Below are 14,467 nucleotides of genomic sequence, written 5' to 3'. Positions count from 1 at the left end.
CTCGAGATCTGAACGTGGTATAAACGGAACAATGTAACAATCAAAATAGAAATTTAAGATGATTATATGTTCATTTTGTAATATTCATTAAAATGCGAATACCAAAACAATCCGTGGTAAGCATTACTAACATTGAGTATTCGGTACTAAGTAGATGGACAACTGTAGCATTATTTGCTCTCATCTTCATCATTAGCGTCATACATTGATTAAAGCGATTATATACTGAACAAACTTTCTAACACCCCACTCAAGTTTTTGCATTGTATTCTAATCATATTTAATCACATGAATATAACTATTGATTTGTGTAAAGAATAAGTTATAAAACACCTCATGTGTAGTAAACCGTCTCATCCAAAAAGTACAAAAACGTATCAGTGTCATATTTGTACTTTGCAACATCTAAATATGCGCCCCTTCTCATTTGACGGGTATCTGATGAATACACTAACGGGTGTAAATTAGCTTCATCATTCTGAAAGTTAACAGTCAAACAAAAGTTTTTTTACCATCCAAAAAGTACCAATTATTTGGAATTCGCAACATCTAAATATGCGTTGGTCCTCATGGGGGGGGGGGGGGGGGGGGGGGGGGGGGGGGGGGGGGGGGGGGGGGCATCTGATAACTATCCTAGCGGTTTGTAACGATTGATGTATATTGGCTTTATCATTTTGAAAGTTAATAGTCAAACAAAAAGCTAGACCCCGGTAGTAAAGGAAAACAAACCTTTCTGAACTGCTCCAGCTTCGACATATCAATAGCCCCTGCACGTTTTTATGCGGTCATGCGTTGCATTTTACTACAGTAATTTTGTATTTCGTAAAGACAATTTACATATAGAGAACCCAATAAAAAGGAGTTTTTGGAAATGAATCTTCAAAGCGAATGGAACACGAGTTTAATGTTCTTCAACATAACCGATCAGTGTCTAGAAAACACGACTGTGATCCCATTTGTTGCCGACTTGTGACGAAGACATTTAACCTGGCAGATAATAATGTTAGCAAATTGTAATCTACTGCAGGAATCTCTCTTTAAATTTCAAAATACAAAAGTAGGCGTAAGAAAGATTAGTGTATTTATATCCTCTCTATAACAATGTGTATTGATATGGAGTATTCAAGAACGTTTTTTTTTTTTGTGTTAGATGATAATATATCCCCACTATCAGATTAAAAATAAAGGTACAACCATCATTCAATGCTCTACTTTGTTTGTCTAACAAGTTCATACTGCTTTTATCAGTTAGAGTGTTCTTCTACCAAATCTCGCATATCTATTTATGTAAAATCGAATGTGAATTCGTCCTGACGTGCTGGTTGGTGGTTATAGATTGAGCCATGTTACATTGATGCTATTTTTAGGACTGGTATATTGATAAAGGGATGGGAATGGGGATTGTAATTCTAACTATCCCAACACGTTGTATGCCCTGTATATGTGTATTACTGTTCTGTTTCTGATAAACCATGTATTTCAACGTTTTCATTCTTCCATGAAACTAATATTACGTGACTGACCTTTCATTATTGACATAAAAAGAAATTGTCATTGAATTGTATACCTATTTGTATGAAGAAAAAAGAAATTGTCATTGAATGTATTACAGTGGAATGTACTTTTTTGTCTATCAAGATTAAATGATTGATTGATTTGATATTGTTTATTGTTCCTCTCGAGAATTTTTCACTCAGATGAAGACGTCAAAATTGTCGGTAAAAGGCTGAAAATGTTAGGCCTATGTTCGCCGCTCACGGCCTTCGAGCAGGGGGAATCTTTATCGTGTCAAACCTGCTATGACATGGGGCTTCGGTTTTGGGGGTCTCATCCGAAGGACTGTGTTATATAGACGCCTCACACGACAAGCAAGGGGTGCTGAAGACATTTTATAACCCTGATCCATACAGGGGAAAAGTGAAAGGAGGAAGCATGAGGCATAATTACTTATATAATGGGCAACCAGATTAACGTGAATGATTGATTGATGTTGTTTGACGTTCCGCTTGAGAATTTTTTTTATTCATACGGAGACGTCTCGATTAACATGAAGAGTGATATGGAAGGTTACAAAAACTCATGGCGTGATTTATATTTTACTGAAAATATCGAGCCTCGACATATTTTGTTGCAAACTCGATAAAACAAATTTTCTGTACGATTTTATGATTTATCAGTGGGCATTCTTCATCTTTACTTGCACAACATCGTTGGCGTTTCTGATTCTTGCTGTTTACACCCTAAGTGATGACGCTCTCAAAAATTTCATTTCTTAACTGAATTATAATAGTGCTTACAACAGACAAAGATCTAAAACGGTTAGGTAATCATAATATTTTGAGAAGTAGATTTATTCATAAAGAACTGTAAAATGTATTCCTATATTAAAGAGCGCTATACACTGACATTTCCCCGGAAGACTTTCACGTAAAATGTTGACATAATATGACGTGGAGTGCAGAGATGCGCATTGTGTATAGCATTATATTTTTTCCACTAACCTCCACTAGCCTACTTAATTTTAAAGGTCAGTACGTCAAAGAGTTAATTTCAGGTGACTGATTTTTCGTACACGCTGGTCAGTGTCACAGAGAAAGACAAAAATGTAGGCTCCTTATCGAAGGTCAGAGACGCCATTCCTCTTCCTTATATGATGCCGTCATAAAATAGTTGGAATTTTCCCAAAACGGCATAAAACATCAATCCTCTTCCTTATCAAAAAAATAAAGCTGCATGAAGAGGAATTCCATCTATATTCTAACCCGGATCCAACTGGACACGAAGGTCAGTACGTCATCATAGCGAATTTGAGATTACCTATTTTCACACACGCTAGTGATTGTCACAGTGGCTTCTCAATGTATAGGTATACCACCAGTTATCACACCTACCGTACATGTAGATGTTGCCACAGCTACACACAAACTTCAATGTATAGGTATACCACCAGTTATCAATCCTACCATACATGTAAGTGTTGTCCATAGTTACACACAAACTTCAGTGTATAGGCATATCACCAGTTATCAAACCTAGCTTACATGTAAATGTTGTCCATAGTTACACACAAACTTCAGTGAAAGACTACAACATACTTGTAGCCTCCTTACCTAAAGTTACTGATGACAAAATAAGGTTTAAATCGAGATCATATGGGGGAAACGGAATTGTATGAAGATGACTTCGATCTCTTCAACACATTCATTAGTAAAGAAATAAGCAATAGGTTTTACTAGAAGTCATTAGTAAAGAAATAAGCAATGTTTTACTCGAAAAATAATTTTAATCATGGGCCTTTCATGATATGTATCATCCACAGTTTTTATGTATCAAATCACAAAAGTATCTCCTAAACGACACCTGTAATGGCAATACATCAGTAACAACATAATGCAAAATAAACATTTACATCATTAATGCATAAAACGTAATTGCCTTACTTCGTTTAAAATATTATTTACAATTAATATAGACGGAATGTTGAGGAAGAACAATACTCCTCCCATCACAACAAATGCATAAACACGGAATGGCAATTACTAAGGACACTGTATAACAAATACTATTGACAGGTAGTGTCCCAACGCTCATATAAATATTGAAGTGAGATCAGTCATCTCATGATTCGCTACAGTCTACAACGCAATGTACAATGTTCTTATAAATATTGAAGTGTGATGAGCCATCTTATAATTCGCTATAGTCTACAACGTACTATACAATGTTCTTATAAATATTGAAGTGTGATGAATCATCCCATGATTCTCTATAGTCTACAACGTACTATACAATTTATTTATGTCTTCTTATTTACATATATACACAAATAAGCATTATATAATTTTAAAAAATGGGAGCTACACACAATCTTTTACAGAATCACAATATCGCAGCATACACTGTTGCATGTTGTTACAGAATTCTTGCATTCATTCATTCACTCAAAAAGTAAACAACATCAGGTATATTTGATTGCACGACCGCTAATGCAACAACTCATGATTAAAATGAACATTTAAATTGGTTTTTCACAAGAAATGGCCAACTGCTCTCTCTGGACATACATGTGAAAAGGTACGTTATAAAAGTCCAAACAGGAATCCAATGACCAGCAGGTGAAGCAGGAGAAAGTAACCCCATATCATCTTCCGGATTCCTGGGCGCATGCGCATCAAGCGATTCAAAGTTCGACTGGAAAAGCAGAGGTATTCCCTGAAGTACACACATTACAACGTGACACTACAACCACCCAACACAAAGCTACAATACCCAGCAATTACATACATACCTGTTCATATACATTATGCAACATATTGTATTGTTTAGCTGTTTTCCGAAACACTTGTCAAATTCTCAGTTATCTGGTGGCGCCCTGTATTTATTGGTAGAAGATAGACCCCAGACACAATGTACATGGGAAGAGACCACCGACTTTCCGAAAGTAAACTGGGAAACTATCTTACTTACCGGCGCGAGTGGGATTTGAACTCGCGCGACCAGAGGTTAGAGGCCGTGTGATTTTGAGCGCGATGTTCTAACCACTCAGCCACGGAGGCCCCATACATACTAGTACCTCTATATGCATACATTGCTAGAAAGGAACATCCGCAGCAATGTTATGTGTGTCCATCCTAACCCATCCCAATAAAAAAATATTTTAAAAGAGGTATAGCGCATTTGCTGACGAAACGGCCGACTCCGAAATCTAAATGAAAAACACCGGTTTCCAATAATAGACTGGCGTGTTATATTTAAATATAAGGCCGACGTTTTTTATGTTTCGTTAACCAAGATAAATAACTACCGCAGTTTAGCATTACTGACATTTATATGAGTCATTCTTAAATCAATAAACCATTTTCTTATTTGGAATGATGAACAGTACAATATTTTCATAGGTGCATTCATATTACACAACAATCCTTTTACATATGGCATTACTTAACTCACTGTCTTTTTCTGACATAACTGCAGCACATTTAATAGATTTCATCAGTTCAGATGCTTTTGGTTGATAATTCGAGTGTTTAGTTTTGCTTAAATATCATATGATAGTTGCTACATGAGTTTTTATATTTACTTTTGAGAAGTCAAACTGTATAACAGTTCTTTTCCTCCCTTGACCTATTTTTACTTATTACATGATGTGCATTTGTGCCCTCTTTCCTGTAGTATTTGTTTAGCTTTTCGTCAGCAATATTACGGTTTAAAAATCCTGTGCAAACAGGAACATGTTAGTGTAAACAAACGGAACTACAGTGATCTTGGAATAAATTCCCTTTCTTTAAGTCATATTAACCTTGCAAATATTGGAAGTTATGATGAAAATGATTAATGTTTGTTATAATATATGTATCACATTTATAACACACACACACCCTCTCAAGAAAACGACCTCAAAAAATGAAAAGCCAAAAAAAAAAAAAAAAATAGATTGGGAAAATATTGGACTTGAACTCGGAATGTATGGTTTAAGTGTAAGATTACCGAGCACCTAAACCACTAGGCCACCCAGACATGTAAGTTTAAAGGTTTAACGTTTGACAGGCTATTAAATCTCAAGGTAAATTATGAGAACGATTTTTTCATATTTTATCCATTTTCAACAAGAAGGCCACCTTAAACCAAATTTCCTCAAATGGATTTATGTACAGTCTTACTCAAGTAAAACAATTCCAGTGTTTTATTTCTGGTTTAGGGTGGCCTTTTGCAACAGTTTGCAATTTTTATGCCCATTACTTTACATCTACTAGATACTCTATATAATCACGGTGATGTTTATGCTTATCAAATCAAGATACTATCAACATATAGATATCTTTATTAAGTAATTTGGGTTAGCACAAGTATAAACTGACATTTTATAGCAGAATATTTGCAAAAAATGATATTCAAGAAAAAAGTATTTGTGTAGGCGAAATTGCATACCAAGTGCGCTATACTCCTTTCGTGATTTTATATAAAATCCACATCGATAATTCAAAGGATATATTCCCATACGGCTTATACTGTTTATTACCTTACCTAGAACATGGCAAAGTAAATAATGCTGTAAAAACATACGGTATCAAAAGCATAATGTGAATAATCCACTTACCGACGCACTCTAAGCCAATTCCACACCCTCTGTCCATAACCAGCCTCACTACGCACTACAGGAAGAAATCAACAACGCATTTCATTACATTCTACCACGGTTATTACAAAGATGAAAGAAATACGTAATAACTAATTATGCAATACAAGAATATTTAACAAAACATTATGTTACTTTCTACCACGGTTATTGCAAAGATCAAAGGAATGACAGGGTCATTATTATGGAATATACCTTAATATGTGATACTTTATTATGTACTACAGGAATAAATCAACAAAACTTTAGTGTAATGCACATATTATCATTTTCTTTAGTTAGCACCTGGGACCTTTCGGTTTCATGTTTCTAGCCCGCCTAAAGATTACAATGTTAAATAGTTTATCTGTTCCTAGTCCGCCTAAATCTTACAACGTTAAATAGTTTATCTATTCCTGGCCTAAACCTTACAACTTTAAATAGTTTATCTGTTTTTAGTCCGCCTAAACATTACAACGTTAAATAGTTTATATGTTTCTAATCCGCCTAAACATTACAACTTTAAATAGTTTATCTGTTTCTAGCTCGCCTAAACCTTACAACGTTAAATAGTTTATCTGTTCCTAGTCCGCCTAAACCTTACAATGTTAAATAGTTTATTTGTTACTAGCCTAAACCTTATAACTTTAAATAGTGTGTATGTTTTTAGCCTAAGTTTTACAACGTTAAATAGTTTATATGTTCCCAGCATAAATCTTACAATGTTAAATTGTTTATCTGTTCCTAGTCTGCCTAAATATTACAATGTTAAATAGCGTATATGTTCCTAGCCTAAGTTTTACGCCAACACTTTACAACGTTAAATAGATTATCTGTAATCATGACTAAATGACAAAACAGATAAAGACTGAGATCCTGTCTCAGGTCAGAGCCCACGACGTCATGACAAAAACTAATAGTAAAAGTTGACATTGTTCAATAGCCAGCATTGTATCTATGCGTAGCAAATGTTGTGACTATCTAACAATGAAGTTACAAGGTTTGAGGTTACTATAGAAATGATATAAACCACTTACTCAGCATGGGACTTGCTTCTAGGATTCTCTCCTCATCATCATCTTCAATTTGGAGATTGATCTAAAGAAAAGTGATCACTTATTAACAAACTTAAGAGTGTGCAATACATTAAATTAAACTGTGAGCAAGTAAAGCATCATGTCACTTATGATAAAGATCGACATCTCTTACTTTCCCTTGATGTGATTGTTTAGAGAGTATACATCTGGCAAATCAACTCTTTCTCTTTCTCCCATAATAATATTCCTTTTATAGAGAACATTTTAAAACAACAATTCTTTGGTCAAAATATGGCTTATCCTGACCCCCCCCCCCCCCCCCCCCCCGGAGTATATTTCATGAATAACAATTTCAATTGAAATCAAAATTCATCATATAATAATTCATTAATGACAATCAAAACAGAAGATTTTTGAAACAAAGAGGCGTTTCAGATTGATTAATGTTTCGGTCCACAAAAATAGTATTACTCGTCATGAATACATTACACACAAGTGCCATTACCTGTTTGTTTTCTGCTACAAGCCGGGCCTGCTCCTGCATAGTGTTCAGGGCCTCCTCCAGCTGGAGTCGTTGTTCCCTCTCCATCTGCAGCGACTTCTCCAGGGCGTGGTGCTGGTCGTGTAGTCGTTCCCGAGTTAGCTCCGTCTCCTGCAATCTATATATAATGGATGCCAGATCAAAATTCAATGATGGTAGAGTTACAATTTAAGTCATAATCATACATGTAGCTACAGAACGTGAAATTCAATCACTAAAATGATTAACATAAATATGAATTAATGGATATATTCGAGAAGAATGTTTCATTGTTTGTTTTACATCCCATCAAGAATGTTTCACTCATATTGAGACGCCATCAGTTGTGGGTGAAGTATCACTAATTTAGATCTATACTTAACACGCAGAGTTGTAGGAGTGGGAGTTCTTTTAACTTACCAATGTCTGCCACGAGACGGGACCTTTGTTATAAAGGTCATATCAGAAAGACCCATGCTTCTCACTTCTAAATGCCAAACGTTTGGCTAAGGATCAATCAGTACCTATGCTTACACATTAGGTTTGACGCAACCAAGGTGTCACGGGACTCGAACTTACAACATCCCGGTTACAAAGCAAATGCTCTGACACTGAACTACCACATCCAGTCTTATCATGAAGCATGAGTGTACTACAGTCAATATAAGATGACAGAGAACATGGCAAAACGATAGAATTCCATTAACAATTATGGCATTGCAATCAAAACTTTCATGAAAAAGACGATATTAACCAGCGTAATAATAGTATTGCCAGTACAACAATTATCAAATACATACTTAGAGCCAGCAGAACAATTATCAAAATACATACTTAGAGCCAGTAGAACAATTATCAAAATACATACTTAGAGCGAAGTTGTCTGATTTCATCCATTTCGTCTGTGTCAGGGGCAGACATGTTGATTTTAGTTTCTTCTGGAACAATTCGCTGCTCTGAAACTGCAGTTATTTCTACTGAAGAAGCCCGTTGCATGGCCATGTTAATGGTCTTTGTTTCTGATTCTATCATCTAAAAGTACAGCAGTTTACCAAGTAATAATAACATGCTTAACAGGAATAGGTCTCAATGTTTGATGCATAATAATGTGGATTCATTTTTTAAAGAAATGAATGAATACGTCGCATCTTACCTTGGACTGAAGTGACATGTGCGTCTGATAAAGGATTTTGTATTGCTGTTGTAAAGAACGCAGCTCATTCTCCTTTTCTCTTAATGATTTCGATAGGTTCCCAAGCTGAACATTAAGGTAACTTCTGTCTTCAGCCAGCTGGCTTACCTACGTTTATAAATATGAATTATTTTATCCCATGCCAATATGTTATGAATGACATTTGTGTTTTTATAACGGATTCTGATAGAAAGTGCAGTGCTAGATTCGATACATGTAATTCACATGTTTACCAAACCTTACCTGCATAGCCATTTGTTGGCACCTTGCATCTCTTTGCTGAAGTCGATGAGCCATTTGGTTGAGTTCGATTTGTATTTTGTTTTTCTGATCCATGGCTGTTGAAAACTGTCCTTGAAGTCGTTGATAGTCTGCATGAAAGTTGTCCATCTGCATCTGTCCACCATGTGAAATGCCTAACTGAGCCCTCAAAGTCCCATTATCAAATTTAAGTTGTTGTATCTGTCCCTCGGCTGCCAGCAGTTCGTGACTAATGTTAGAATTATTCTGAGCAAGATCTTCACACTTCTTCTCTAGCTGTTGTATATTACTCAGCAGTGTCTCCTTTTCTCTTACTGCATGCTCTCTCTCTTCCTTAATGTATGATGATTCATGGTTAGTGCTGTTTTGTAAATCCCGGTGTAAGTCTTCAATTTTCTTAACCATCTCACTATTCTCTGTCAACAACTTATGATACTGGTCGCTTAGAGATTCGTACTCTTTCTTCACTTCATTAAACATCTGACTCTGAACTTTCAGATGTCCCATTTCTCCCTTCATTTCCTCATTTTCAGTTGTGAGTAAATTAAAGTCTTCCATCAGAGATTCATACTGTTCTTGCTTTTCTTCCAGCTCCTTCTCTATATTGCTTGGAGCTGATCTAGAATGCATAACATCTTCCTTCCTCCCAAAAGATTCGATGCGCATTGTTGATAGTTGAGATTTTAAATGATCATTTTCCGTTTGACTTGCTTCGAGTTGATTTCTCAGGACTTTTATTGCGTCATCATCTGCCATACTGACATTGGATGGGCCACTTTTCCTCATCGACTCTACTTCTGCTCTTAAATTTTGATATTCATGCTGAAGTTTGTCAAACAAAATTGCTTTGTAATCTGACCCATTTTCACTTCTCAGCTTCTCATTTTCGGACATTGTCTCATTCAGTTCTTCTTTGATAAGCTCCAACTCCTCTTCAAGTTCTTGCATCCTATTTGATGTTTCTATACCCGCACCAGAAATTGTATCCGTAGATTTGCTTTCATCTCGTTTCAAGACTTCTAGTTCTGTCTTTAGTTTATCATTTTCCTTTTGAATTATTTCGACCTGGTTATATTTCTCCCTGATTAAATTCAATTCCTTCTTCAATCGTTCATTCTCTGTTGCTGATTGGTGGAGTTCTTCTCTTAACAATCTAGTCTGGTCTTCTACTCCCTTAAGGGATTTCTCTGTATCAGTATCATTTGAAGATTTCAGATTTTGAAGGTCTTCATACTTCATCGCTAAAGCAGTATATTCCTTTTGCAAGCTGTCAAACATGGAAGCTTTAATGGCAGTTGTACTGAGTTCTCCTCTCAAGTTGTCTATTTCGGTCGCAGTCTCATTTAATTCCTCTCGGAAGGAATCCACTTGGTCCTCTAGGTCTTTATTAATTTCCATTTTCTTATCCAGCTCTTCTTTTAGAGAGATGATATCTTCATTCAGCGTATGTTGTGAGGGATTATTTTGGTTTTGTCTGTTTTGTTCTAGTTCTGCCTGAATCTTCTCTTTTTCCTTTGTTGTCAGGTTTAAGTCCGAGTTCTTCCTGTCAAGTTCAGATCTCACTTCTTCTAGCTCTTCTTCCAAAGATTCGACTTCTTCTAACCTCCATTCCATTGCCCCGATTTTTTCTTTAAGTCCTTTGTTTTCATTTAAAACTTCCTTTAACTTCAGATCAAGCGACTCATATTCATCTTTTAAGGCATTCTTTTCTTTCTTCAATTCTGAAACATCTTCTTTAAATCCATCAATTTCTTCCTGCATCTGTTCACGTTCGTTTTCAAACTCCTTTACTCTTTCTAATAGATTTTGGATTTTTGTCTCAATTTCATGCGCAGTTCTCGTCTCTTGTTCCAGTTTGGAATTTGTCTCTCTCATCCTAGCCACAATATCCTTAAAACTTTTATTTTCAACCTCCAATGAGTCACAGAGCATTACATTGTCTTCTAACTTTCTCTCTAGTTCTATTTGTTTTCGCTCTGCACTTATTAAAGAACATTTTAAATCACTCATTGTAAGCATTTCATTTTCATATTCAGAAATCTTATCCTGAAGTTCCCTTTTTCTAGAATCATTGAATTCCTCTTTGCTCAATAAAGATGTTATCTGAGTCTGCAGTTCTGAGTTCATTTCCATCAGTGTTTTAAGTTCACTTTCCTTCTTTTGGAACCTCTCATCATTTTGTTGTAAGTCATTTTTCAACAGATCTATCTCACCAATTAACCGTTTTTCACTCTCAGATTGTTTTCCTATAGTGGTCTCCAACATGCCCTCATTCTCTTTCAGTTTCTCAATTTCAGAGATATACCACTGGCTAGTCTCAACTTCTTTCCTGCGTGTTTCCTCCAGTTCTTGAATTCGGAGTGCAAGTTTTTCTTTTAAAGTGTTATCAGCAGCATTGTCTTCTTTGGTAACTTGTGCAGAACTGTCCTTCAAAACACTGACCTCCTCTTGAAGCTTATCACACTTTGTTTTGAAGGCTTTCAACTTCACCAACATCTTCTCACATTTTCCTTCTGATGACTTTAACTTGCTATGTATTTGCTCATAGGCATCTTCCACTGATTTAAGTTTTTCCTTAGTGGTTTGCAGCTCGGTTTCGTCACGTCTATCATTTGCTGAGGACTGTCTTAAATGTTCTTCCTCCTTTAGTTCAGTTTTTTCTGGAAATTCAGTGGAAAGTTTGTGAGCTGAAGATGCGGTAAAAGTTTCTTGTGAAGCAGCTGAGAGACGTTCAATTTCAGCCTTTAGAACCTCGCTTTCAGACTTATATGTTTCATTTTCATTTACCAGACTGCTGTATTTTTGCTTGTATTCAACCAAGTCATCTTCCATTTTGCTGCATTTAGCATTTGATATATCACAGCCACTTTTCAATGCATCGTTTTCTTTCGTGAGATTTTCTACTGCTAACTTTAGATCCGAACAGGTGGAATCCCTTACACTCTCACGCTCTGTCATTTCTTCAATGGTAGACTTTAGATGTGCAACCTGAGCAAGTAGATCATGATTGCTGTCTTCAATTTCTTTCAGCTGCTGGGAGATGATCAATTTTTCATCATTGACTTGGCTATATTTTTCCTGTACAGTGTGTAGTCTTTCTCGTTCGTCTTCAATCAGCTTCTCCATTTCACTGATTTGTTGTTCTAATTCCTTTCTTTGTGTTCCCTGTTGTAAGGCTTCTGCATTATTGACCTGTAGTCGCAATGAAGTTAACTGACTGCTTACAAAATTCTGTAAGGCAATCAGAATGCCTTCAATGTTTTGCACATTGCATTCATCTCCTGTCACTTCACGATAACATCCTTTCACGTTGTGTATTATTGAAGATAGTTGGTCCTCTTTTTCAGAAACCAAATTTGTAAGGGACATAATTCTCTCATTCTGCGTCTCTAACTCTTTGCTAATTGACTGAATGGATTCCTCTAGTTGTCCTTTCTCAAGCTCAGCTGAACGGAGACTATCGTGAAGACTGTTCACCATTTCACTTTTAGAGCGAACCTCCTGCTGTAACGATTGCAATAAACAGTCAAGTTCATTACTTTTGCGATCAAATTCTTCAATTTTTTTATCCTTCTCTACAAGTTGCATGTCCAGGTTTTTTAGTTTTTGAGACAATTCAGTAACCATGCTGTCTTTTTCGTTACTTTGCACCAGCTGTTCCAACTGACTCTCCACATCATTAATCATTTTATCTTTTGTTGCGATATCCTTTGCTGTCTGGTCGGCTTGTGCTTGTAAATTCACACATTCTTCAGATTTGTCTTGAAGCAAGCCTTGTATTTGCGTCTTTTCTTCCTCTAGTGTAACCATCTGAGAATGCATCTCTGATTTCTGAGATTCGGCTTTAATAATGTTCTCAGTCAACCTCTCTGTTTCCATGTGTAGCTTGTCATTTAGTTTTCTATTTGCAGTTTCTAAATCCTGAATAGTTTTATCACTATTGGTTAATTTCAAGCTCAGTGAACTCAACTCGCTTACTCGATTTTCAAGTTCTTCCTGAATCACAACAATATCTTTCTCCCTTGTCATTAACAAGTCCTCACATTCAGCCAATTTCTGATTTAAATCATCTACAGCTGTTAGTTTCTCTTCTAATATATGAATTGATGATTCATCCGCCATAATTTTCTGCTTAAGCTCGGTTACTAAAAGACTTTCTTTCTCTTCAGTACCAGCATCCGTTTTGATGTCATTAGATTCATTTTCGAAATTTCCTTTCTTCTCCAGTTCAGCCCTTAGAGACTTAATTTCGGTTTCCATGTCTTCCTTTTTGCTAGTAGATTGTTGGAGTTGAAATTTTAATTTTTTGGCTGTTGCTAATGCCTTACGGAAATGTAAATCCTTGTCTTCATACTGCTTTTTCAGCTCTTGATATTCCTGTTCTTGTTTGGCACACGTCTCCTTCAATGATTCTTTCATTTTATCTGCCTGGTCAAGTTGATTGAGACGTTCCTCCATTTCTTGCATGTTTTCTAAAAGTGATGCGATTTTCTCATCTTTTTCTTTAAGTTTCTTTAGCATCATTTCCTCATCGGAATTCTTATTGTCAATCAAGCTTGATAGTATATTTTCTTTCTCCTCCATCGAACTGGCCAGTTCATCAGAAGCCAATTTTAATTTCTGCAATTGTTCCATCTCTTTTCCAAGATCAGCTGTCCTCTGTTTTTCTTGATGAAGTTCGTCGATCACAGATTGAATTCTACTTTCAAGTGATTGATTTTTCTTTTTTTCTTGGTCTACTTCATCGGAGAGTGTCTTACATTGTAGTGACAAATAGATTTCACTTTCCTGAAATTTTTCCCGTTCACTTTCAAGTACTTTATTTGATTCTGAACACTGTTGTTGAAGATCACAAACCTGCAGTCGATATTGTTCACATTCGGCCTTTATATCTTTCTCTGATAGTTCCAGTGCATGGATCTGTTCTTGCAGGTTCACTATGGTTGTTCTTGATGTTTCAATTTCCTCTCTGAAATTTCCAGTTGACTGTTCTTGTTCTGCTGACATTGCCTGTACTATTCCACTGAACTTTTCTACGGATTCTTCTGTGTTCTTTAGTTTGGACTTCAACAGACTTAGTTCCTCCATTCTTTCACACAAAGACCTCTGAAGTTGGGAGTTCTCAGCCGACAATACTTCTACGCTTTGTTGAGCCTCTGTCAATCTGTCCATTAACATTTGTTTGTGACTATCATTTTCACTTTGGCTTTTCCTTGCATGCTCCAGATTAAGCTCCAGTTGAGAGCATTGGTCCGTAAGCTGTTGCTTACAGAGCTCCAGTTGAATTATTTTCTCCCCGAGTTGCTCTGTCGTTTCATTTGCCTACAAAAGAGATTAAAATG

General features: G+C 36.1%; 1 protein-coding gene across 3 annotated transcripts in view; it reads right to left on the bottom strand.

Annotated features, from left to right (window-relative positions):
- Window positions 1–3,263: 3,263 nt before the first annotated feature.
- The window catches only part of LOC125674482 (uncharacterized), a 44,559-nt gene continuing 33,355 nt past the window's right edge, over window positions 3,264–14,467 (bottom strand). For 2 of the 3 annotated variants that reach the window (XM_056159420.1, XM_056159421.1), the window contains exons 10-16: window positions 9,108–14,447; window positions 8,826–8,972; window positions 8,541–8,704; window positions 7,658–7,811; window positions 7,153–7,213; window positions 6,098–6,152; window positions 3,264–4,212 (exon numbers count right to left, since the gene is read on the bottom strand). In XM_056159420.1, coding sequence (XP_056015395.1) covers window positions 4,080–4,212; window positions 6,098–6,152; window positions 7,153–7,213; window positions 7,658–7,811; window positions 8,541–8,704; window positions 8,826–8,972; window positions 9,108–14,447 — 6,054 coding nt within the window. In that variant the 3' untranslated portion in view covers window positions 3,264–4,079. The remainder of the gene's footprint in view (window positions 4,213–6,097; window positions 6,153–7,152; window positions 7,214–7,657; window positions 7,812–8,540; window positions 8,705–8,825; window positions 8,973–9,107; window positions 14,448–14,467) is intronic. The other variant, XM_056159422.1, reaches the window with a different exon arrangement.

Source organism: Ostrea edulis, chromosome 3 (assembly GCF_947568905.1).
Source record: "Ostrea edulis chromosome 3, xbOstEdul1.1, whole genome shotgun sequence".
NCBI lineage: Eukaryota > Metazoa > Mollusca > Bivalvia > Ostreida > Ostreidae > Ostrea > Ostrea edulis.
This window is presented reverse-complemented; position numbering and strand designations above follow the sequence as displayed.